The sequence below is a fragment of the Lissotriton vulgaris genome, chromosome 4_1, assembly GCF_964263255.1.
Source record: "Lissotriton vulgaris chromosome 4_1, aLisVul1.2, whole genome shotgun sequence".
NCBI lineage: Eukaryota > Metazoa > Chordata > Amphibia > Caudata > Salamandridae > Lissotriton > Lissotriton vulgaris.
The window spans coordinates 1,452,044,062-1,452,066,985 of record NC_141691.1 but is presented as its reverse complement, the minus strand read 5'-3'; the positions used below and the strand labels follow the sequence as shown (position 1 = coordinate 1,452,066,985).

The 22,924-nt window shown below is 41.3% G+C and overlaps 1 protein-coding gene across 1 annotated transcript in view; it reads right to left on the bottom strand.

Annotated features, from left to right (window-relative positions):
- The window catches only part of LOC147724094 (desmoglein-4-like), a 110,200-nt gene that overhangs the window by 49,779 nt on the left and 37,497 nt on the right, over positions 1 to 22,924 (bottom strand). Inside the window, exons 4-8 of the mRNA XM_086965675.1 lie at positions 21,084 to 21,539; positions 15,835 to 15,979; positions 12,094 to 12,260; positions 1,773 to 1,907; positions 391 to 576 (exon numbers count right to left, since the gene is read on the bottom strand). Of these exons, the coding sequence (XP_086821801.1) occupies positions 391 to 576; positions 1,773 to 1,907; positions 12,094 to 12,260; positions 15,835 to 15,979; positions 21,084 to 21,539 (1,089 nt within the window). The remainder of the gene's footprint in view (positions 1 to 390; positions 577 to 1,772; positions 1,908 to 12,093; positions 12,261 to 15,834; positions 15,980 to 21,083; positions 21,540 to 22,924) is intronic.

Sequence of the window (22,924 nt, the reverse complement as noted above, 5' to 3'; positions counted from 1 at the left end):
CTGTAAGGGAGCGTCCCCTCAGTTCTCTAACATGGCTGCCTACCATGACATTAATGGTCTTAAGAATGTGAGTTGAATTGTAGAGACAGATGAAAGTAGAGTGTGACATGTGTGCCAGCCCATAGTATTTAGAGTAGCATGCGACCGCATTTGACATGTTGATTTACTCCTGTGAATTAGCTATATTTGTTTCACAACTCAACTATCTACCAAACATACACACTCCCACTTTTGATTAAAATGTCAAGAATCTTTGCCACATCTTATCAATGTACAGCACAACTTGTGACACATTTGGGATTTGCAAATTGTAGCCATGTTTATTATGAATTTGTTATGAATTAAATTCCTTCTTATTTCACTATTCTGTGTCAGTTAACATGAGCATACCTTTACGACCCTTAAGACTCCCACGTTGCTTGTACGGTCGGTATCTATAACAAACCATCCTCCATCGTTGCCAGAAACGATCTCGAATTTTCCCCACCAGTTTGCGGTCTGTTCTTGATCAGCATCAATAACTTGCATCCAGAGCAATCCATCACTCATTGTATTTTCTGAAATACTAACAGAATACTGGAAGAAAAGTGGTAATGTGAGGTTATTTATCTTACTGCTCCTTCACTCAAAATAACACTACATCCTGAAGCATAAACTGTACAACAAAATGATATACACATTGGTAAAGTAAGAAGACGTAAAACAAGCAGTGACAACAATTATTTGTCTGACTTAGGTTTTAAACTACAAGCCATGCCATTGGCTTTGCCAATGCTTGTTATCAGTTGACTGGTGCCAGTGAACATGCTAAACAGCAGTGGTGGCTCCTTTTCGTCATGCTGCCAGGCTTACTGAAGAGCAGCTGTGGGCTGATGGCAGCATGAAATGGAGTTGCTGGGCATACTGAAGAGCTGCCCAGGGTCATTTTCATACTGTCTGAGGTACATTGAGTAGAAACAGCGGCCCGTCAGCAGGAGTCAAAGGAGTTCTGGGGTATGTGGTAATAGACCAGCCTGATTCCAGGATGCATATCCGAAGCCTTGCAAGATGGCGGCTTTTGTTACAGATTTTGCAAGTTCTCTGCCATCTTGAGGTCAGGCTGTCATGATGTAAAACGTTGCCTGCTACTGTGGCAGCTGGCTAAAGTTCAGGCTCACACTTGATAGTTGACAAAATCAACTGAAAAATAGGGGCTGTACTTAAAAAACAAATAGATTGCTAATGTGTGACATTTTTAAAAAGTGAGATCGCTGAGTGTAGTTGTAAAAAGTAAAAAAAGTCCTTAAAGCAGTCAAATGGAAGGACTGGAGGAGGAAGGACTTATCTAAACACCCAACAGTATTTTGGTGAGACTAACATACTTCAATAGGCTGACCCAAGCTGTGATAGTCAATGTCTCAACCCAATTGCAGATGGAGGCTGAAGTAAGCATGCCAATGGTTTGTGGGGACTGACCCAAAGCTCAATTTGTGATCATTGAACATAAAAGGGCTAACTATGGATTTACCAGATATAAAAAAGTGAATTGTTGTGTACTTGTCATGGCTTATATGTTTCCGGATCTTGTTAGTTTGCTCAAATTACCTAGTTCTAAGAGATTATTCTTGGTTAACCTCAATCTGAAAAAGGGCACGTGCAAGCATCTAGAGCGTTTAGCAGATCTATTCTGATATGTACCGCCACACCAAAAAGTAGTTTAATGAATATGTAATTTATAAACGAGAGTATCATTGCTTGCATTGTCAATTTGTAAATAAGGAAATCTTGCTTACCGATGATTGTTCAAGTGTTGGAAAATTGTCATTGACGTCAAGGATAGTGATGTCTGCTGAGCACTGGCTGGACAGTCCCCCTGCTGCGCCGTTCAGGTCAGATCCTCCCACCGAAAGACTGTAGCTGCTGTATTGCTATGATTTAAAAAAAAAAAAGAGTGGACATTGTTATTCTTTTTAATTCTACTTCCCCTCAAATATAGACATAAAAATCACTGACTCGTGACAAATTATTGTATTGTGCTATTTGTAACTGCTATGTCTTAACAATTAGGTCTTGGATTGGAGTTTTGATCCATAATCCAATGCAAGATGCATCAGTATCCTAGGTAGATGGGGAAATAACACTGATGTGAAAGGTAAACTAGATAACACCCCTGACAATAGAAATGCAATGGGCTTTATGCAAATCAAGCTGCTAAGATTTAAGTTACTCTGTTTAGGAGCAACAAATAAAGATGCTTGGCCACCGTCTGAAGATCTGCACAATTAGTTTGGTGCTAGTGAAACAAATCGCCAATTTCCTACCCATTCAACTTCATCCGCCTTTTCCTTCCTCAGTAATATTACTAGTGGTTAGTTGCATGTATAGATATTGGAAGCTGAACATGTTTTCCATGTTGAACTTTTTAATGCAAGCCGCTGATCTAAGTGCTCTACCTAGGGACTGTGGTCCATTTTGCTCTCTGTGATAGTTGCCTCCCGTTATGAAGAATAAACAAGCAGAGCCAGCCCCAGGCAGCCCTCATAAAAAAACTGAAAGCACAATCTGCTAAATAACTGCAGTTGGATTGCAGCAGTGTGAGCCCCACTCCCCTCTGGGGCCTGGTGCCAATGCACTGGATGCACCACTGATAGCTATGCCTGGGGTAACCAAGGTTGAGTGACACATTTGATAGAGAAGGGGGAAGTCCTGATTGCCAGTAAACAAAGGTAAACAAAGGTTTGAAGAGGCCCTGTTTTACGCTAGCCACTTAGGTGATCAGTGCTTAATTTTAGTGGTGGATGCCGATGCGGGCCGACTTTAGCACTGGTGATGCCCAGTGTGACAATCCTGTTTGGCGCTCCCCACCCAATGACCTCCTTCTCTGATACCCTCTCTACAACCTGGCAAAAGTGCCCCTCATCCCTCTATAGCCATTCTCTCACATTCATTTCCTTTTTTTAAAGCACTGGTAAAGGCTGGCTTTATGAATTCACTCAGCTATCCACATAAAATACAGATCTGTCCTTTGCAGCAGGCATAATACCCTCTGCTCTACTTTATGGTGAGTCAAAACTGCCACAAGACAAAACTCCAATCTCTCTCTCTAACAGGAACATTAACCACAAGAGTTATCATGACATTTTTATTGCTGCCTGAAAGCCTGGATGCACCAGGAACTCTGCAGCAGGTGCTTTTAAATTGTAAGTTACATCATAAGTTATTGCTACACACAGCAATCCTCCCCCCCCCCCCCCCCCCCGAGGGCAGTGACCCCTCTCCAAGTCACTGGCACTCATTATGGGACACCGGCACTTAATTTTCCTCATCAGACATTCACTGCAAGCCAGAGAGGAAAAACACACACAAAGGGGAAAAAAGAAGTAAGAGAAAGACGGAAAACCTGTTGCAAAGGGAGACAGCAGGAACCTGCATGAGTGAGATAAAGGGGCATGGAGAGTCTGACAGTAGACGGGAGAGCCATTTGGTTGATTCAAGACTATGCATTCTTGGTATTCGGTACACTGACATTTAAAGCACCAGCTGCGGGTTTCTGAGCAGAGCTTTGGGCACCACGCAGTAGTTAATTTGTAAAACAATAAGTGCCAGTGCCCCCACAATCCATTGCCCCTGCCAGCGCTGCCAATTACAGGCCCCCCAAAGCTATAAGATTGACTTGGGTGGCACGTATCATTAACTGTTAATGTATATTAAATTTATAAGCCGCTGTTGTTGTGCTCATACCCAAATTTGGCAGAGAGTGCCACCATGTGGCAGACTGGCACAAGCGTCGGTGCGAAGAATTAAGTGCTGGTGCAGAGCACTGGAAACCACCAGCTCAAATTAAGCACTGGCCACCGGCACTCATTCTATTACAAATGAAGCACTGGAGGTGCTGCAAAGAACCTTCCGCAGTACTTTGTGGACAGAGGTTGTACCTCCTTGTGGATGACACTTGATGAAATCCCTACAAGACAGCTGAGACCAGTTCTCTTCTTAGTGGAGGACTATAGTGATTAATTTGTAATAATACTAATACTAATAATAACTTAAATAAATACATGCATAAATAGATATAAAAACCGAATAAAGGCCAGGGCCCAAACCTGTGCCACTAAATGTCCATGTGGACTTCTCCCACTATGTTCTGTGTTGGCAACACCCACACATGCAAGCCTATAGGGGGAGCATGGGTTGGCATATTTGCAAAGGTGCTTTGTGGTTTGATTTTCAGTTTAGAAACTGCATATTAGGGCACAGCCATCATGCCATCCTCTCCAATGACCATGGCACAGCTTCTGGTAATGCACTCACCTTGGAGTAGATGCTGGTTTCAAACGAAAGAGAGGTATCTGCTTCGAACTGGATGCTCCCTGTCCTTGCTATAATGTGAGCGCCAGCTCTATCACTCTGACTGTGACAATGGACATCAGTTCAACAAAATGCCAGGGCTAGCGGAAGTGACTTCACTTTCCCCTGGACCTTCACGCTCACTCTCACATACATATGCTTATACATACATACACACGCTTTCACGCATACACTCTCTCTTACATAAACACACTCAAAGCTTCAAGCATGCACACAACATACATACATTTAAAGGTATATTTTTTATTTACCTCAGCTGCCAGGGAAAGTCATATTCCAGCTGTTTCTACTCCATTTTCAACTAAACTAATAGCGAATAATGTAATATTACTCACTAATAGAATAATAAAAAAAATGGAGAAAAAAAACGAGTTGAATTATGTCCCCACCAACACACATAAAGAAGAACTGCCTCTGTTCCTTCGTATTATGATTTTTCGACTGCAGACGCTAGGGGTCGCAAAGGCAGATCCAGGGGTCACAAGGGGCATGCCAGGGGTCTCAGCAGTGACCCCTGGCGACCCCTGAAGGAAGTGGCTGCTGGTTTCTCTAATCTCACTCCTGCAGCTCAGTTTTAAATACAGGCACACATTCTGTGCTGTCGTTCCAGCATTTTATGGGGACTCTGGTCTTGCAATAAGGATGACAATGCAAGGGCAGCCAGTGACATGATGTTGCCTTTGGAACAAAAATAAATAGTCATGCACGACACTTTCCTATTCCTCTTTGGACTTAGCTGCTTAAGTGACAGATGGTCTAATTCAATTGGCTGCTAAGGGCCTCGATCACAAAATACCAGTAAATACCCATACTTTGCGCAGGGAGTATGGTTACGATTATTCATCCGTGTAACTCGCAAAAGTTTGCCCATTGAGTAACATTTCATTTGGTTCCACATTTGCCCTGAGGCGACTTTGGTATTCGCATAGTAGTGTGACACTTGCCTATTTCAGTGATCCTAAGAATGTGTATTTGCACATTATGTAGACTATTCATGTTAGGGTATTAAAATGAAATACTCTTACAGGAACCTTTAAATCTTTAGGGAAAGCTGGTGCAGTCTACCACTTTTTAGATGGGTACAACATTTGCTTTGTTTATCTTTGAGCACTTCTCTCACTCTATGCTTTTTCCTAGTTACGCACCTTGCCGTTCCTTGCCTCTCAGACTTACATAGACTCTTCCCAGGCCTACATTAGTCAGTACTTGCATACATTATATATTAGAAACTTAGATGTTTTTAGGTTTCTACATACTAATTCAGAACCTTCTGTCTTCGTATATCATATGTTGGTAATGCATGCATGCATTTTTCATTTTCAGATGTTAATCCGATTTATACCAGGAAAAAGGTTTTAAACCAAATACTTTAAGCTTAGCACTTGATCTGAACCTCCCAATGCGGGACATTCATGAGCGTATCCACAAGGGCAGATGAAGCCAATGATCTGTTAGCCCATGATAGGACTGAAGTGCCAGGAAGCCCCCATTGAGATGTCATTGAGCCAGTCTATTGCCACCGCCCTTGAGACCTCATTAAGGCAGGGTGCCAAATATCCGGTACAATTTGTAAATCACAAAGCGGGCCTGATCCAAAGAGCCGACTGAAATCAACAAAGCCACTAGACACAGTTTAGACAATCTGTGGTTTTCTGTTACAATGCAGAGACTAGAACCATTCCATGAATTTGCATACATTATGGCTGATTGAACACAATAACAACGAGAAATAGGAAAACTGCGAAAAAAATTCCTTAGTTCCTCCAAGGGTCATGACCTTGGCCTTTCAAAGTCTTAATGGAAACATTATTAAAAATGTTGCCATTTTTTGTACTTTTTTCTTTCTCATTCCGTCAACTGAATTTGGTGATCATTCTGAATACCCTTTTATTATTAATAGAGTCACTTCTGGGTCAAAATCAAAAACTTGACATGGAAAATTGAGCACCCTTTCTGATACAAGCAGGACATTTGACATTTGACATTCATGACCTCTAGTAACAAACACTAACTACGCATTATTTTAACTAAAAATGTATTAATACTGATCTGTGAGATGATCTTACAGTGGAGGACAAAAAAAAGAATTGGAGTAATCAATAAAAAGTTTCACTTGCTACTTTCCAATGCAACAGTAGCTTTAAAGGTGACTGCAGTATACGAAAGGACTCAAACAAGGTAGTTCTGAGTATATTAAATCTTAATAATGATATACTATAAAGTGAAAAGATCTTGCTAAAATGCAGTCATGCAGGCATGTCCAACATGCTGTGCATAAACCAAGCTGCAGTGACTATCATAATAATGGTGCCTTGCTGGTCACTTGATTGGAGATACACGTATCATCGGGAGTCAATGTGTCTTAAGTCTGGGCAATGGGTTGACGAAGGAAGAGATTTACATCCAGGAAACTCAAAAGGGAGTTGGTCTCGGTGAGTCCATGAATTGTAATGGAGCATTGTATCCAAAATGGAGAAAATATCTAGAGGTCCCACTAACCCACCCCCAGATAATCTCATCTGGACAGCTCAGTATGCAGAATCCTACAGACATGCCAGAGACCCTTAGGGGCTTGGTTGGTTTAGATGAGGTCCCATGTATGGTTCTGATCAGTTAAGGAATACAGTAGTGGGGTAGTTACCAATTATTATTGTAAAACATCTGTGAGAAATTGGGTTGTAGGTTGAGGGGGGGGGGCTGAAACCCTACTCAAGCAACAGCCACAATCCCTGACAGGGTGAACCACATAAAAATCACTAAAATAACTTGTGCTTAACCCTTTGGTAGCTTGGAACAAAGTAGTCTTACAAGCAATGTGTAAAGCATTTATGCAGCGCATCATCAGTAATAAACGGAAAATACAACACAAGAAAAATCCCCCATCAATCTGAAAACATAGAGTAATTTTAAATAAATAAAATGACACCAAAATATAAAAACCCAACCAGTACAACTGGAGATATGTAATTTTAAAGATATGGAAAAAAGTAGCAAAAAAAGGTGCAAAGTCCCAACTGGACTGGGACAGAGTCACAAGTTCCACAATTTAGGCCTACCACGATGGAGCGCAGGCCTAAGACAGGATCAAGCTTCGTCCGCTGAGTAGTGTACCTTCTGCCCTTGTTGCATGGTCTGCACGGTGTTGCTCTGCAAGGCTTTGTGATGTCCAGCATTGGTGCAGATGAAGCTGTGTTACAATGCTTTGTGGGACTTTGCGTTGCTTTACTTTGGTTCCAATGACCTGTGTGGCAAGGCTTTGCATGGCCCTGCGTCGATCAGCATCACTTTAGATGAAGCTGGCTCCTGTGCAGCAAGGGTTTACATAGCTCAGTGTCGATTCCAATGAGGCTTGCAGCTATGCAGCGAAGCTTTGAAGGGCTATGCGCCGCTTGTCGTTGGTTTTGATGATGCTTGCAGCTGTTTGATGAGGCTTTGTAAGGTTTCGTGTCACTTCATGCTAAATTTGGTGGAACCTTTATTTAGGCAAGGAGGAGCTCTCTCTGATGCTAGCCTTGGGCCCAGGACCTGGGAAGGCACCGCGTGGGGATCAGGAACGCAAGCTGGCAGAAGCCGACAGTGCTGAGGCAAGTCCAGTGCAGCAGGTCAGCTGTGCAGTTGCAGGCAGGTCTCTGGAGCTTGTTGCGCCCCTGTAGCTATGAACAGTAGGTCAGTCAGATGACCCTTGAATTCATTCAGGTAGCCTGGGATGAAGGGAGCAGGCCCAGTCTTCCTTCTCAGACAGCAGGACGTGCATCAGAAAGGATGGCAGTCCTCTGGCAACAGGGTAGTTTTTCTTCTGTAGTAGCCACTTCATTGGAGAAACCTCTAGACATCCCCCACATCTGGTTCTGGAATTTTCTACCTTTCCCTGCACTGGCTCCAAGGGGTCTGGGGTGACAAAAGACTAGTGGGAAGTTCTTTGTGACTGTGCTGAGACAGGGCATTTGAAGTGCAAGTGTGGTAGGTATCAGCTCCGTCCTTCCCATCTACTGAGAATGCCCTATCCTGCGAACACCCAGTCCCTCTGTTGTGGAGCTGTCTGAGAGTAATACACAAAGGTCAACTAACAACCAGGGGTGTAGCTTGGTCAATAAGATTGAGGGGGGGGCTTCAGATTTCCCAACAATAACACTGGCACATAATATTAAAATACATTATAAGCGAAGCAGGGTGCACAACAAGGGGCTTAAGTGGAAGTGGAAAGGGAGAGGATACTGAGAGGAAACACATCATTTCGTGAAATAACCAACATTTTCAAAGTCTTTCCAAACAAAAAGAGGGAGAGAATTTGTGTGTGCGTTTCTGCCTATGTATGCATAAACTCCTGGAGAAATTCGACAGACACCTCACCATACCTGGCTGAAAGCACCTGTACCCAACTATTTATCACAAAAAACACAAAAAACATTTATTAGGGTGGTGTAACACCCCAACCCCCCTCTGAAGCTACACCCCTACTACAAATTACACCTAGTCATGTGACCCAGGATGCAGGCAACAAAGGGTAAGGAACAGAAAATGACAACTTTCTAAAAGTACAATTTTCAGAATTATGGCTTAAAATCTGACTTTCCCATCAAAGAGGCGTTTCAATTGCAATTCCCTAGAGCCCAAACTCAACATTCTTACCTACTCCTAATCAAAATGTATTAATTAATAAATGTAATAAGGTAACCCAATGTCATCTTATGGTAGAGGTAGATGTTGCAGGAGTGAAACACGAATGTAAGAGTTTTTCATCGCTGGGACATGTAAAACTTAAAAGTACATGTCCTACCTTTTAAATGCACTTTCCATGACCTGTGGGATGTTTGGGGACTACCCTAGGGATGACTTATATGTATTAAAAAGAAAGGTTTGAGCCTGGCAAGTGGTTTATCTTGGAACTATACTGTGAGTATTTCCCACTTCCCTCAATTTCTCCCGTTCAAGCACCAAAAAAGTGTGTGAAAAGTGAGGATAGAATATTAGATCCTGTTAAAATGCTTGATGGTGATCAGAATTCACAAACTACTAAATATGTGCTTTAGAATACTAATTTTAAAATTGATATTCTTTTGTACCCTGTTTTTTGTCAAATCCTTTATGGTTTGAATGTTTTAAAGTCCACAGTTTAAGTCTCCTGAATAATATCGCTGTTGCTATACAAGTATTTGAGTGGAAAGTAAGAGAGCACACCCCTCCAAGATGGCGTTCATGGTGAAGATCATGCGATCGGCGGTCACCGGAAGCCGAGGGGCGTGTTTAAACACCTGCGGTTGGGCGTTTAAATATGCTGGAAAATACAAGGCGAACGAGGGGGAGCGAGTGAACCGAATGCTGCTGACTTTGTCCGGTAAGCGGGAGTTTGAGAGAATGAATGGTGGCAACACAAGAGATCCTGAGCGGCTTGTAGTGTTTGTAAATAGTTACCAATACCCTCTGTATGAGCCGGGGGTTTAACAGGTACGGACCACGTGGGGGAGAACTGGTAAATATTTCCTGGGGTCGCGCTGGAAAGAGTTATGCTGCGCTGCCCTGACTGAACGCAATAAGCATGCACATTTAGTTTGGTTATTTTAAAAAAACTCTTCATATTCGAAACGGTTGGAGAGGAATGATCTGTTTTAAAGGGGTACATACATATTTTATGTAATCTATTTGTAGGTTGATGAAGAGCGACTGGCATAACGATACTGGGGGTGTGTGGACGCGTACACTATATCCTCAGAAGGTGGCTGCAGGTGTGCTATAAGGGGGCAACCATCTGGTAAATATCCTTGTCATTCCAGTACAATGAGCAGTAACACAAAGAATACTTACACTTTATGTAGAGCAACCTTGATGTGCGTTATTCAGTGTTTTTGTTATGTGTTGTCTGTGTCTACTTTCCACAGGTATCTAACTGTGATTTACAGTGCGGCGAGGACTGACCCTAGCCCTGAAGAAATTGCCCATAAGTATTAACAGGCAGTGAAACATGTTGGCTTCTTTTATGAAAATGATGAAGCACGACAGTAGGTCTTGCAAACACAAAGCAGTAATTAGAGTTGGAAATAGTGCCATGATTGTTTAGCTCATTTTTAGAGTGTAAGAGCTAGAGAAATTGTTTTCAATTGCTCTTATACTAGCGGGTCAGGTTTTCACAAATTTTTGTTTCAATTGAGTTGGGCACACTTTTTCACATGTATTTTTCATGGTGTGGAGGTTGCCGATGATGATAAGTGGAGCACACTGATGAGAACAAATCAGTAGCTCCCTGGAGGGTGTTTCCGTGAGGTGCCTCTACCCTTTTCCACACACTTTTTTGGTGGTTGGACAGGAGAAATTGTGGGAAGTGAGAAATACTCACAGTATAGTTCCTTGAAGAAATAGACACATAAAGATTTTAAAGAGGGATAGGAAACACCCTGACAGTACGGCAATGTGCAGCTAGTACTTGAAGTATTTTCAACAATAAGAGGTGTGGGGGATGTTCATGATGTTTTATCCCAATATTATAGAGCAGGTGTTTGTGATATAAAAGTTGTGAGTGGAGGGCAACCTGCGTCATTTACCTCTGTAGCTCCTTTTTGTGAAAGAAGCAGTTTATCTTGCCAGGTGAAAATGCCACTTTAAACGTTCTCACACAGGCTGCAATGACAGGCCTCAGACATGTTTTACAGCAATTCTTAAGTGGGTGGCACAAGGAGTGCTGCAGGTCCACTAGAAGCATTTAATATACAGGCTCTGGTTTCATGTAGTACCACTTGACTAGGGACTTATAAGTAAATTAAATGTTCCAATTGTATAAAATCTAATTTCACAATGTTTAAAGGCTAGAGCACGAGCATGTTAGCACTGGTTAGCAGTAGTAAAGTCCAGAAAGTCATACAATTCAACATACATCGGTTCAGAAAACAGTGGGGTTTAGGCAAAAAGTTTGGGAATGACCCCGGGAGGACCAAGTTAAAAACTCACATAATGTTTAACGACTGAAAATGGCAATGTATAGTGCATTGCGAGAGGCAAATGTTAGTAAACTGAATGGAAAGCCTATACCTAACATTTTATCAAAGTGCTAACAGAATCCTGTTTTTTGTTTGTTGATTTGTAGAAATATATCCAAATCCCTGTATAATGTCCCACTGGCAGGCTAGAAGGAGCAAAGGGCTTGCATTGGCAGGTATCTAAGTTCATGAGTATATCACATGGGTGTCCTTCAGAATGCTTCTTGTCGGAACAGTCCTATTTAGCTTTAACACTGGGATTTTACACATTATCAAAGTCCAAAAGCTATACAGCGAAGGAGAATCGCACAACACTATGGAACATTTTCCATACAAAAGTGGATTTGAGTGTAATTAGTGTACAATTGAAGGATCACCGGGTACTGCAGAAGAAGCTGCGACCAGGGCTTTATAAAGATGCTGCAAAGAAGACATGAAAGGGCAGACCCTTACGAAACACCACAAGAAGTGTGCATGATTTAAATGATAAGATCTTGACTTTTGGCTATGGTTTTTTAGGAAATGCTCTGACCCATTGTAGTGCAGTCCAGTATTCTAGCTTCCTGTTCCTAATGGCTGAGTGCTAACTCCTTTCATTAAACTACATTGTATCACATTCTATGCTTTTATTGTTCTGATTCTTCAACTCCTTACTATGTGTGCAGTCCATTCAGTTCTTCAAAACTTTGGTGTGATTCATGTTAAAAGGATCATTTGAATTTTTAAATGCAGTATCAAAATGAGTTTTTTTTATAGCTAAATAAAAAGCATATTTTACCTCTCTGTCAAGACTGCCCATCAGTGTAAAGACCTCTCCAGTGTACTGGTTCATTATAAACATTGCTGGATTATCAGGTGACTGGGAAATAATTTTATAGGCAATTTGGGAATTCAAGTTGTTAGCTTCATCTGCATCCGTAGCAAAAATCGTCATTACCAGAGTATCTGCAAAGGAGAACAAAAATGAGTGTTTCTTCTAACAGTACATGAATGTAGAATCAATATACACCTAGGCATGGGCTGAGCATAATGTTCCAGAGTGTGCGCACTGGCCATGATACTACTGAAATGTAAGCTTATTCATCAAATGTTATACATTGTATGCATCAACAAACACACCTTCTTTGATGCTGCCACATCTAATCTATTTTGTTCTGCCTCCCTTTCTATCGACTGGGACTCTTCAGTGTATCTCAAGAGAACAGTTTTCTGAAATTTTTCTTCACACCAGTACTCCTTATGACACTTGTTCCATGATCTATCAACTTTTTTGTATTTTATTGGACATGCTGTCTACTGGAAACTTATAGGTGTGGAATTTCGAGACCAGAGTTCTTGTTTCGATTGCCCAGGTGGGAAACATTGTCTGTCTCTGGGCACGTCTTGTTATCTCGAATCTTGTCTTCAAAAATTGGGGGCACATGATCAGAGGCATATCCCATTATATGAAACTAACGGACATTAATGTTTTTCCTCATTCTAGCTTGATCAGAAACATTGTGTCTACCTTTCCAAAGTTAAAATGAAAAAGTCCCACTCATTCCATAGATGAATTCTGATGTGTGTAATTAACTTATTCATAGATCTCTTTTAAGCTTTTTATTGGCGTCTCAAGCCCATTTTTGCATCAATGCTGTGGCTTCCGAATAGTGATTCTGAACTTTTTTAGGTTCTCTTATATTTTAGTTGCACATCATGTTTTCAACAAGCAGAAACACCAGAGAATATGAGAGGCGTGATCTTCCTTTCTGTATTTGAACACTTCACTCCATGCTGGAAAGATTTTTATAAATTGTCATCGGAATGAATTTCTGTAAATCATAGAACTGACCGAGTCTACTCTTTCTTCTTTCCATTGTATTACCAAAAGAGGTATATTTTGGCCACTTTTAACCATTTTCTTGCACATACTCATTCAAATGATAAAGCTCCAATTCCCCTATAAAAGACCTTATTGTTTTTTTCCCTTGCTTGCTTTATTCTTTTTAATATTTAACCACACTAGTCATAATTACTGTTATGACTAGCTAGATTTACACATGGATCCTACCTCCTGGCTATTCTGGTTTTGTACTTTCTTATTTTATTGTTTCAATTTCTCTTTTCCTTTTGCAGCATCTAATGCATTTGTATTATAGTTTTTTCTGGATTATATTTATTTATATACAAGCCTAAAAGTATGGGCAGTTCAAGTTTTGTGCATGGTGTTATCCAAGAGGAAGGTTTGTATCATTCGGCTGAATGAAGTGAAGAAAACCATATTTTAGGGCAGGGAAATAATTTATTTAAAGGCTTTTGTGAGACAATTATTTTACATCTTCAGATGTGTCCTAAATGAGGCTTTGAAACAAACATGCACACGTTTTTGATCGAACAGTTTAGTATCTGTTCTCGCACCACCTGCATCTTTCATTAAAATATAGCAACCTGCTGGTCTTTGTTTCATGCTACACTGTGTAGTCAAAATGTCACCTTTTAAACTCACACCTCATGCAAGGACCCACAGAGAGAAAATGCATTGTCAAAAACAAATAGAAGCCAATGCACAATTCATTAGAGGACATTAGCTGAAAGTGGGCAATGGCCGACTGCCCCTAAAAAGAATCATTAAACAAAAGACAATGAAACCATAGATAACAAACTAGTTGGCTGTGGAGAAAACTACAAAAGAAGTGGAAATTGGAAATGCAATAGAAATGGAAGGGGGGTGAATTATGGCCTTCCATGAAGTATAAAGAGACACAAAGCCAGCATCATTAGGTCGTTCCCAGAACCAGTGGCAATCCAGTGAGTAGAAGAAATGACAAAAATACACTCAGTTACATGGGGAATGCTAGCGAAACACTGACAGAGGAGAATAGCAATGGTTTGTGGCACAATTGACATCCCACGAAGAGCACTAATGGAAAATTGCAGATGGGGTCACTCATAAGCTATTAAACTGCTTTACAATCTCTACTCCTAGTCTGTCTGACAGAAGGGACAGAGGGATGCTAGATAAAGTAAGATGAGCTACCACGCCACCTTACTGGTATTAAAGATGGTGCTCACAAGGAAGCAATTAGAACAAGGGAGTCCTGCTAATTCTGAGACATGCAAGGCTCAGGCAGGTTTGTCTCCCATCCTACAGACCTAGGCCTACATACCTACAACTGAAACCTCACAGAAATTGATCAACTTGCAATACGTAAGCATTATAACACCTTGGAGGGATGTACATATGTAAAGTGGCCCACATACATTGGCATTAGAAGGACTAATTCATGGAATTCTAGTAAGGGGTGCATGACTGGCTCAGCTGCTAATGCCAACTGACATCAACTTTTTCACTGAAAAATATCCATTTAAATCATGTGGGTATTTGCAGTGAAAAAGAAAACCGAATATATTTCTTTGGTGGAATTTGAGAAAGGCCTTTTCTGGTTTAGCAACTACAGAAATGTTTGCACCAACTCTGGTATTTGAAGAAAAAATATAATTTTTCAAAGCCCAATCAGGATGCTACTTAGAGAGTTTAAGAGACCTTGAAAATCAATCAGGTACGTAAAGAGAACATTATTAACCTTTAATGTGCTCTAAAATAGCCTCCGATCCGTACATACGGATATACAGGTGAAATTGATAAAAGACTTGATGGGGGCATACCTGGACTATTGCAATATGATTGACAATGCCTTCTGCCCCCCAAAAATACTAACAGGCTACAAAGACTGGTACCTCATTCCACTAGCTGGTCACAGACATTTTTATTATATTTCACACTATATCCCATGACTTTCAAGTGGCTGGATGACAAGAAGCAGCAGTGTACAAAATAGCCAAACAAACAAAGAAAACATGAATACACATTCTTTTAGTTCATGTCATGACGTGGATCTACGGGGAAAGAAAATTGTTCCTATTCAGCTGGAGACACAATGCACTATGATCTCCCTTGATCATTGCCCCTTATTGATTCATGTATACCCTGTACTCTGGAATCACAGCTTCCATAAAGGCTACATCACTGAATTTCTGAGTTTTGTTTATAGGTTGCGTTAGAGTGATGATATGTGGTAGAATTACAGCTGCAAAACAAAGGTATACTGTTCGTACTGGGGCAGGACAACAGTTGACATCAGTTAGGGAAAGTTGTACAACTTTTGTTTCATCCTCAAATTTTAAATACATTAGCAGGACACATATTGACATCACCGATGTTGGTGTCAAAATACTTTTTAAAAAAACATGTTTTAACTTCTTTTTGTCTGTAGATGTTGTAAATGACTTTTACAATTCGTTATGTAGTGTTGCTTTTTCTACCAGACACATAAACGCCTCAATTCCCCTAATTAACATCATCAAATGTCAGCTTGTTTGATAGGTGTGAGTTTCAAGATAATTGTAAATCAAGGAATCAAAAATATCTGAAACTACACGTAATATTTAAAAAATATGAATATTGCCCAGCTTTTTACCCTACATGAATCTTGTGATATGTCATAACATCCATTTGTACTTGAAAGAGTTAATTTCTTACTTGCTGCGCTTCTCTCTTCAACAGATGCTTGAAAGACGCTCTGCTGAAAGATTGGGTAGTTGTCATTGATGTCCATAACTTTGATGCGAATTTCCAGTGGCTTTTCTACATCCTGTCCTTGGCTATTCATAGCCCGGGCTATCAGCTGAAAATAAAAGCACAGAGATGCATATCACCATTATTATTTTCAGGTTGACTAAAAGCACTCGGGCTTTGATTGCAAATTATTGCATATAACATACAAGAAGAGACTAGGGGCCCGATGTAGGTAATTTTATTTTACCACTTCTTAAATACCGATTGATACCGAATCGGTATTTAAGAAGTGGTAAAATAGAGGGGGGGGGGGGGGGATGTAGGTAATACAGAATCGGTAAATACCGAATCGTTAAGATTCGGTATTTACCAATTCTGTAAATACCGATTCGGTAATGCCCATTGATTCCAATGGTCATTGAAGCCCATAGGAATCAATGGGCATTACCGAATCGGTATTTACCGATTCGGTAAATACCGATTCAGCAAGGGTGCAGGGGGTGTCACTTTGACACCCTCTAGCATCCCAAATACAGGCATTTGTGCCATGTGGCACACAGACATGCCCTAAGGGCATGTCTGTCTGTCACATGGCATAGGTGTGCATGTGCATGCACACCTGGATTCGGTATTTTACCACCCAATTGGATTGGATGGTAAAATACCGAATCTGAAAGGCCTGTAGAACTGGAAACGGTGCTACCTACATCAGGAATTTTCCGAATCGGTAAAATTGCTGATTCGGTATTTTACAGATTCTGTAAATTTACCTAATCGGTAAATTTACCGATTCTGTAAAATATAGCCCCCTACATCTCAATCACCAAATACCGGTCGTTAACGGCCGAATTCGGCCGTTACGGACCGGTATTTGGTGACCTACATCTGTCTATAGGAGTTTGTTTTGTGCAATTGCTATCTCTGACATTGGTGGAGTGAGAGTGGTATGCACACATCAGGCCTCAGGAATAGAGTTTGGATTCTTGGAATCTGTTTCAATATCAGATTTTTCAATGCTGGCCGTCTGGCTCTGGTAGAAACAGAGGCTCAGATAGAGCAACACTTTGGACAAGGTCTGTGTTACTTTTGTAACGCAAGCCCGGTGCAAAGTATTGATTTACTATCCAGAGTAAGTCAGGATTTGCATTGGAAAGTTGGCCAAACTAACTTACTTTGTGCCAAAAAGGCAATTCATGGGGTGGTAGATGGGCATTCCTATACAATCACTCATGGGTTTTGACACAAATCCCTTTCTACTGTTATTGGTAAAGATTGGTTTGCTCCAAAAACGTTCGTCTTATTGAGGCAAGCATAACTATAGAGCAAGTTTTAAACCTCTCCATACTTCTTCAACTTTGCATGTGGGCTGCACTGTACTGCACACTTAAAAAGTAGAAAAAGCATTAATGCATATTTAATTCTACTGGAAGGGTCTGATATTATTATTTGTGAAAGAGACAAGAACAAATCACCATGTAACAAAAGATTCAAATCTGAGGCAACTACACCATTATAGTGTCACTGAAAGACTTTGTAACACCAACGTCAAGAGAAAGTGATAGAAAATAAATTGCCACCTTACTGGACACACAAACAGCAGGGGAAATAAACAGCTGGTATTTCAGTTAGCATGAAAATAAAATAAAAAGGCACACTTTGACCCGTCTTTGTCACTGACACAACTGTTTTTTAGGTGTGTGGTGAAATGATGCGCACAGACTTTGTACAGACACTCAAGTATGGGGTGTTTGCTGTACAGCGGTTATCTGACAGGCCTCCGTAGCTTATATATTAATAGTAAATATATGAAGGTACTGAGGTGCACTCAGAAGGCACTGTGCTGATTACGTAGTCATAGAGGGTATCTTTTCAGAAAGGCATCCATTGAATGGGCACAGAGACTGCAGTCTTCTTCTAAAAGTTGGGGTTAAGTATTGAATCAGCATTGACCCCACACTGTCCTCTACCTTGATTATTTTCAGCAGAGGAGCTAAAGATTAAGGGCCATATGTGGGTAATCTCTATTTACCGATTCTTAAATACCGAATTTTACCGATTCGGTATTTAAGAATCGGTCAATAGTATGTAGGTAAAAATGTGGTACATTTTACCGATTCGGTAATATCCGGTATTACCGAATCAGTATTTACTGATTCAGTAATTCCCATTCATTCCTATGGGCCTGGAGGCCCATAGGAATGAATGGGAAGCCATTCACTATTACCGATTCAATAATAGGGGGAACATATTCAAGGGTGGCAGGGTGTCACATTGACACGTTGCCTTCAATAAAGAAATGAGGTAACCCATTTGAGAGCAGTGTGTCCAATGCTTGTATAAGAGAACAGGGGTTCAGGAGGGCCTAGTGGTCAGTGATATTTATTTTTTGTATCAAAGACTGAGTAACAACTATTGCGGCTCAGATCAGTCAAGTATGATTCCTTGGGTTTGTGGACGTATAGGCACACAGACCCAATTTGTGCCAGTGTTCAATCTCAATAGGGGCATACAGCCACATGTAGTGATTTTAAGTGCTCCGTTACAAACTTATATGTAATGTCTACACATCAGGGCATTCAGGACGTGGTTCTGAAAGCAGGGTGCAGAAGCATGCTTGGCCTGCCTTTCATAGAAGGGTCAAGGACAAAGGGAAACATGTACAGTCTCTTATTGAACTGGGATGAAGAGGTCTATAGAGGGTCTCTGGAAAACTCCTTGTGCCTTCCATAGGGCACAGTGGGGGTGCATCAACTGTGTACCACCTTTTAAACGGTTAAATAAATAAATGCAACCTTCAGGCGCACGCTAGAAAATCTATGGGCTATACATTTCATTTAGTACTCCAATGCACACATTAATAAATGTTGATTTCCCCATGGTGGAAAAGTCTGCATGCATAGAAATGAAACCAATTCACATTGGCACATGGAACTTTTTGTACATCAGTGAAAATCTGTTTCTTCATGAACAATGCTCGGCAAACGCTGGAACCGCCACAGGCGGCAAAAGGCCTAGCTACTCCACTGCAGTTTTGTTGGGCTAGCGACTCAGAGACTCTCATAAAACCACAACTTCCTTCATGGCCCTTTTGCCCATGAACCGGCATTAGAAACGCTGCATAGGCACACAGGCAAAAGAATGCCCTTATTTGCATAGGGCTGCACTCCATGCAAATGACGAAACACCCAGTTTACATGGCAAGGGCTCCAACTATGGGCCAGCATAATTAGTATTGCAGAAGGAACCTGACAAATATCTGCAGTGACATCTGTAATACTAAAGTGTTTCAGTCGTGTACAACTGGGTGCAAACTATCATTGCATTCCATGGAAATTTATTTAATCGAGGTCCAGGATGCAAAATCGCATACTGTAATTTTGAATATAAGCTGGAGGTTGCTGCCAGGTAAATAAAGGATCTAGGGCCAGATATAGGTAGGCATTTACCGGTCGGTAACGGCCGAATTCGGCCGTTACCGACCGGTAAATGCAATTTGAGATGTAGGGCCCTGTATTTTACAGAATCGGTAAATTTACCGATCGGTAAATTTACCGATTCTGTAAAATACCGAATCGGTATTTTTTCCGATTCGGTAAAATTGATATGTAGGTGGGACTCTTCTGAGTCCCACAAGCATTACAGAATCGGTATTTTACCATCAAATACTATTTGATGGTAAAATACCGATTCTGGTGTGCATGCACATGTGTGCATGCACACCTGTGCCATATGACAGGCAGACCTGCCCTTAGGGCAGGTATGCCTGCCACATGGCCCAAACCTTTTTTGGGGGTGCTAGAGGGTGTCAAAGTGACACCCCCTGCACCCTTGTCAGAATCGGTATTTACCGATTCGGTAAATACCGATCGGTAATGCCCCATTCATTCCTATGGGCTTTGAAGCCCATAGGAATGAATGGGGCATTACCGGTCGGTATTTACCGAATCGGTAAATACAGATATTTACCGATTCGGTAAAAGGAACATCTGGATGTTCCTACATATCCACCCCTCAGATTTACCGATTTTTAATTACCGAATCGGTAAAATTCGGTAATTAAAAATCGGTAAATCTCATTTACCTACATCTGGCCCCTAGTGTCGGGTCGGAAGCAGAATTCTCTCAAAGTGTCTTGCTTCATCCTCCAAGGACCATGAATGAATTCTACAACTGAATAAGGCTTGAGTGTTACTGGCAAGTCATAAAGTTTACAGTTGAAGTGGTGAGCAATAAGCATGGGTGTGTAGCAATGGAGTGTAGTGAGGAGGAAGCCAGTGCGTCAGGATTCGGTCAATCTTCTGACTAGTGTGCAACATAAGAAACAAGACGATAGTAGGAACTACATACAAAACAGCAATGCATGAAAAACAGGCAGCTAGACTTAAAAGAGGGACACATGAAAACAAAGCAGTAGAAAAGGCCAGTAAATCCCTAATTGGACTTTAATGCACAGATGATATTATTAAACAGAAAAATTGAAAGCAATACATTTACAAATTCTCTGAAATAATAATGACCAGAAAATAATGAATCCCTTAATGGGAAACTAATGCATCCCATAACGAATGCAATCAATTTTAATTCATGGAATGCTTGTAGTCTTCTGTGTCAAATCCCGCTGGCGTGTAGCCAGTGATCTCTTCTATTGGTGACTTGTATGGTATCATAGACTACCAGCATGAAGGAGCTTTTGGGTCTGCCTTTAGGACAGAACCTTGGTTAGCAGAAGAGTAGAATATCTATGGGTCTATGTGTGTTTGAAGTTATAGTATCTCTTCCTTCTTGAATTTTTTGCTAAGGAAGGATGGGTGATTCTTGAGGCAGTAGCTGGACAGGTCATTTGAGTTCAATTTCTTTTAGTAGATGGAGGATTTGCCAATATTTCAGTATTGGGGGCAATGTTTCCAATGAGAAAGAGGCGTGGATGATGATGAGTTTGTGGAGGAGTGTTTCCCAATGAAGAGACCTGAAAGCTAAGAAGCAAAGGATATTTTCCTTGTAAGTGGCAGTTTAATATAAGCTGAATGAGGCACATGTATTGGTTCCAGAGTTCCAGAAGGGGACGTTATCGGGAGGACTATTGGATTGGTGGAGCAGTTCTTAGTAAGGTTGACGTAATGTCTTTTTGTGCTGATTTTGCTCACACATATGCTTTTTAATGATAGCTTCCTGAGAAATGTATCTTTATTTAAATACTTGACTTTAATACTTACAATAAATAGTGGGGTTTCCTCCCGGTCAACGATTGTTGTGATATTCATGAATCCAGTGACAGGGTCCATGACGAATACTCCAAAGGGGAATTGATCAGCTCCAGGCCCCGAGATTGTGTACCTAATGTCCTTCCGGTGCTTTGATACATGAATCATTCCACCTTTGCCACCACCGCCACCACCGCCACCACCGCCACCACCGCCACCGCCACCACCACCGCCACCGCCACCGCCACCAAAACCTCCGCCACCGCCACCGAAACCACCGCCGGCACCACCACCGCCACCGAAACCACCGCCGGCACCACCACCGCCACCACCACCGCCACCAAAACCACCGGCACCACCACCGCCTCCTTGTTTGATGCCATCTTTAATTCCAGTTCCAGTTCCAGTTCCAGTTCCAGTTCCAGTTCCACCAGATATCAATCTTGGTTCGTCTTTGTCCGAATGAACCTAGGAAAATAAACAGGAGCATAAAAAATATATCCTTCACAATGCAAATCTGGAACACAGAGAGTAAAATATAGGCCCTGTGTAATAATGCCAACATTTTATGTAACAAACAAGGTAATGGAACGAATGTTTGAATGAATCTCAGCCACTTGTGGTCACTATGCCATGCAAGACAGAGACCTACCATACACAAATTAGGCATCACCCTGCTCCAGTATGACCAGTCCTGAATGAACTGCCAGGCCAGGTCCCCTCCAGATTTGAATACAAGCCCCCCTATACCAGTTTTGGTCTATTTAGGATTCAGCTTTGCGGCATAACTTCTGTTCTGTTGCGGGTCTTATACTCACTGTGCCACAGGACTCAGGCTATATCTTACTGACATAGCCAAAAACAGTTTGAGGCAATGGCAGCTGGCCTCTATGGGGTGTGGGGAAGGGCAAGCGTGCCCAAAAATTTATAAAAATAATAAAACGTACCTGAACCGATGACCTCCACTCCGGACCTCTTCTGAAGAAGTGAATCAAACAGTGCAGGCACCAATACTGGCCCGCCCTCCTCCCTGCTGCTTTCATTCAGCAGCGCCCCACCCCCCACCCTCCGGCCACTTGGTTCAGGACAGGAGGATGAAAAATAAAATCATAATGAATTACCATTTTATTTTTTAATCTTTGGGGGTAATTTAATTGGGGCGACGCTCCTCCACTCCAATGAGGAGCCACCTCTGGTTTGGGGCTGCAGGTGTCCGCGTGCACAGGGAACCTAGCCTGGCAGTTTGGACTGGATTGTTCCTATTGGAGCAGGATCAAGGCTGGTTTGCTTATGACTGGTTCATCTTTGAAAAGACATGGTGGGCAAAATAACATAACGGACAGAGATTTGGCTCGAATAATTACCAGCGGCAGTTAATTCAAGCATTCAAGACATCACTTTTTGGTTTTGTTCATACAAAAATTCAGTAAAGGAGAACTTAAATATATATCAGCCCAAGGTACCTATTAATCAAATCAACAACATATTACTTCATTAAAATGTATAGAGACAATTACTGTGGCTCTATAATTACCACTTGCCAACATGGCACATCTGCAGCAGATTCAGAGACTTATACTTAGGACGAGATATATGATGATTAATATATAAATTAACATGGCGTTACATTCTGCAGAATTTATGAGTTGTGAAAGTAGTCAACCATTATTAGACAAATGTCTCAACATATTTGCTCTGTATTTTAGATTCCTTTAACATCCCAGTTAAATGCTCTCAAACCAAGTGAAAGTTATTTTTCTAACTGAAAATCTCAAAATGTCTAGGCTATGAGAGTTGTTAACCTGCTGACACTGCCACACAGATATGCTAACATGCCTTCACAAACTATGAAT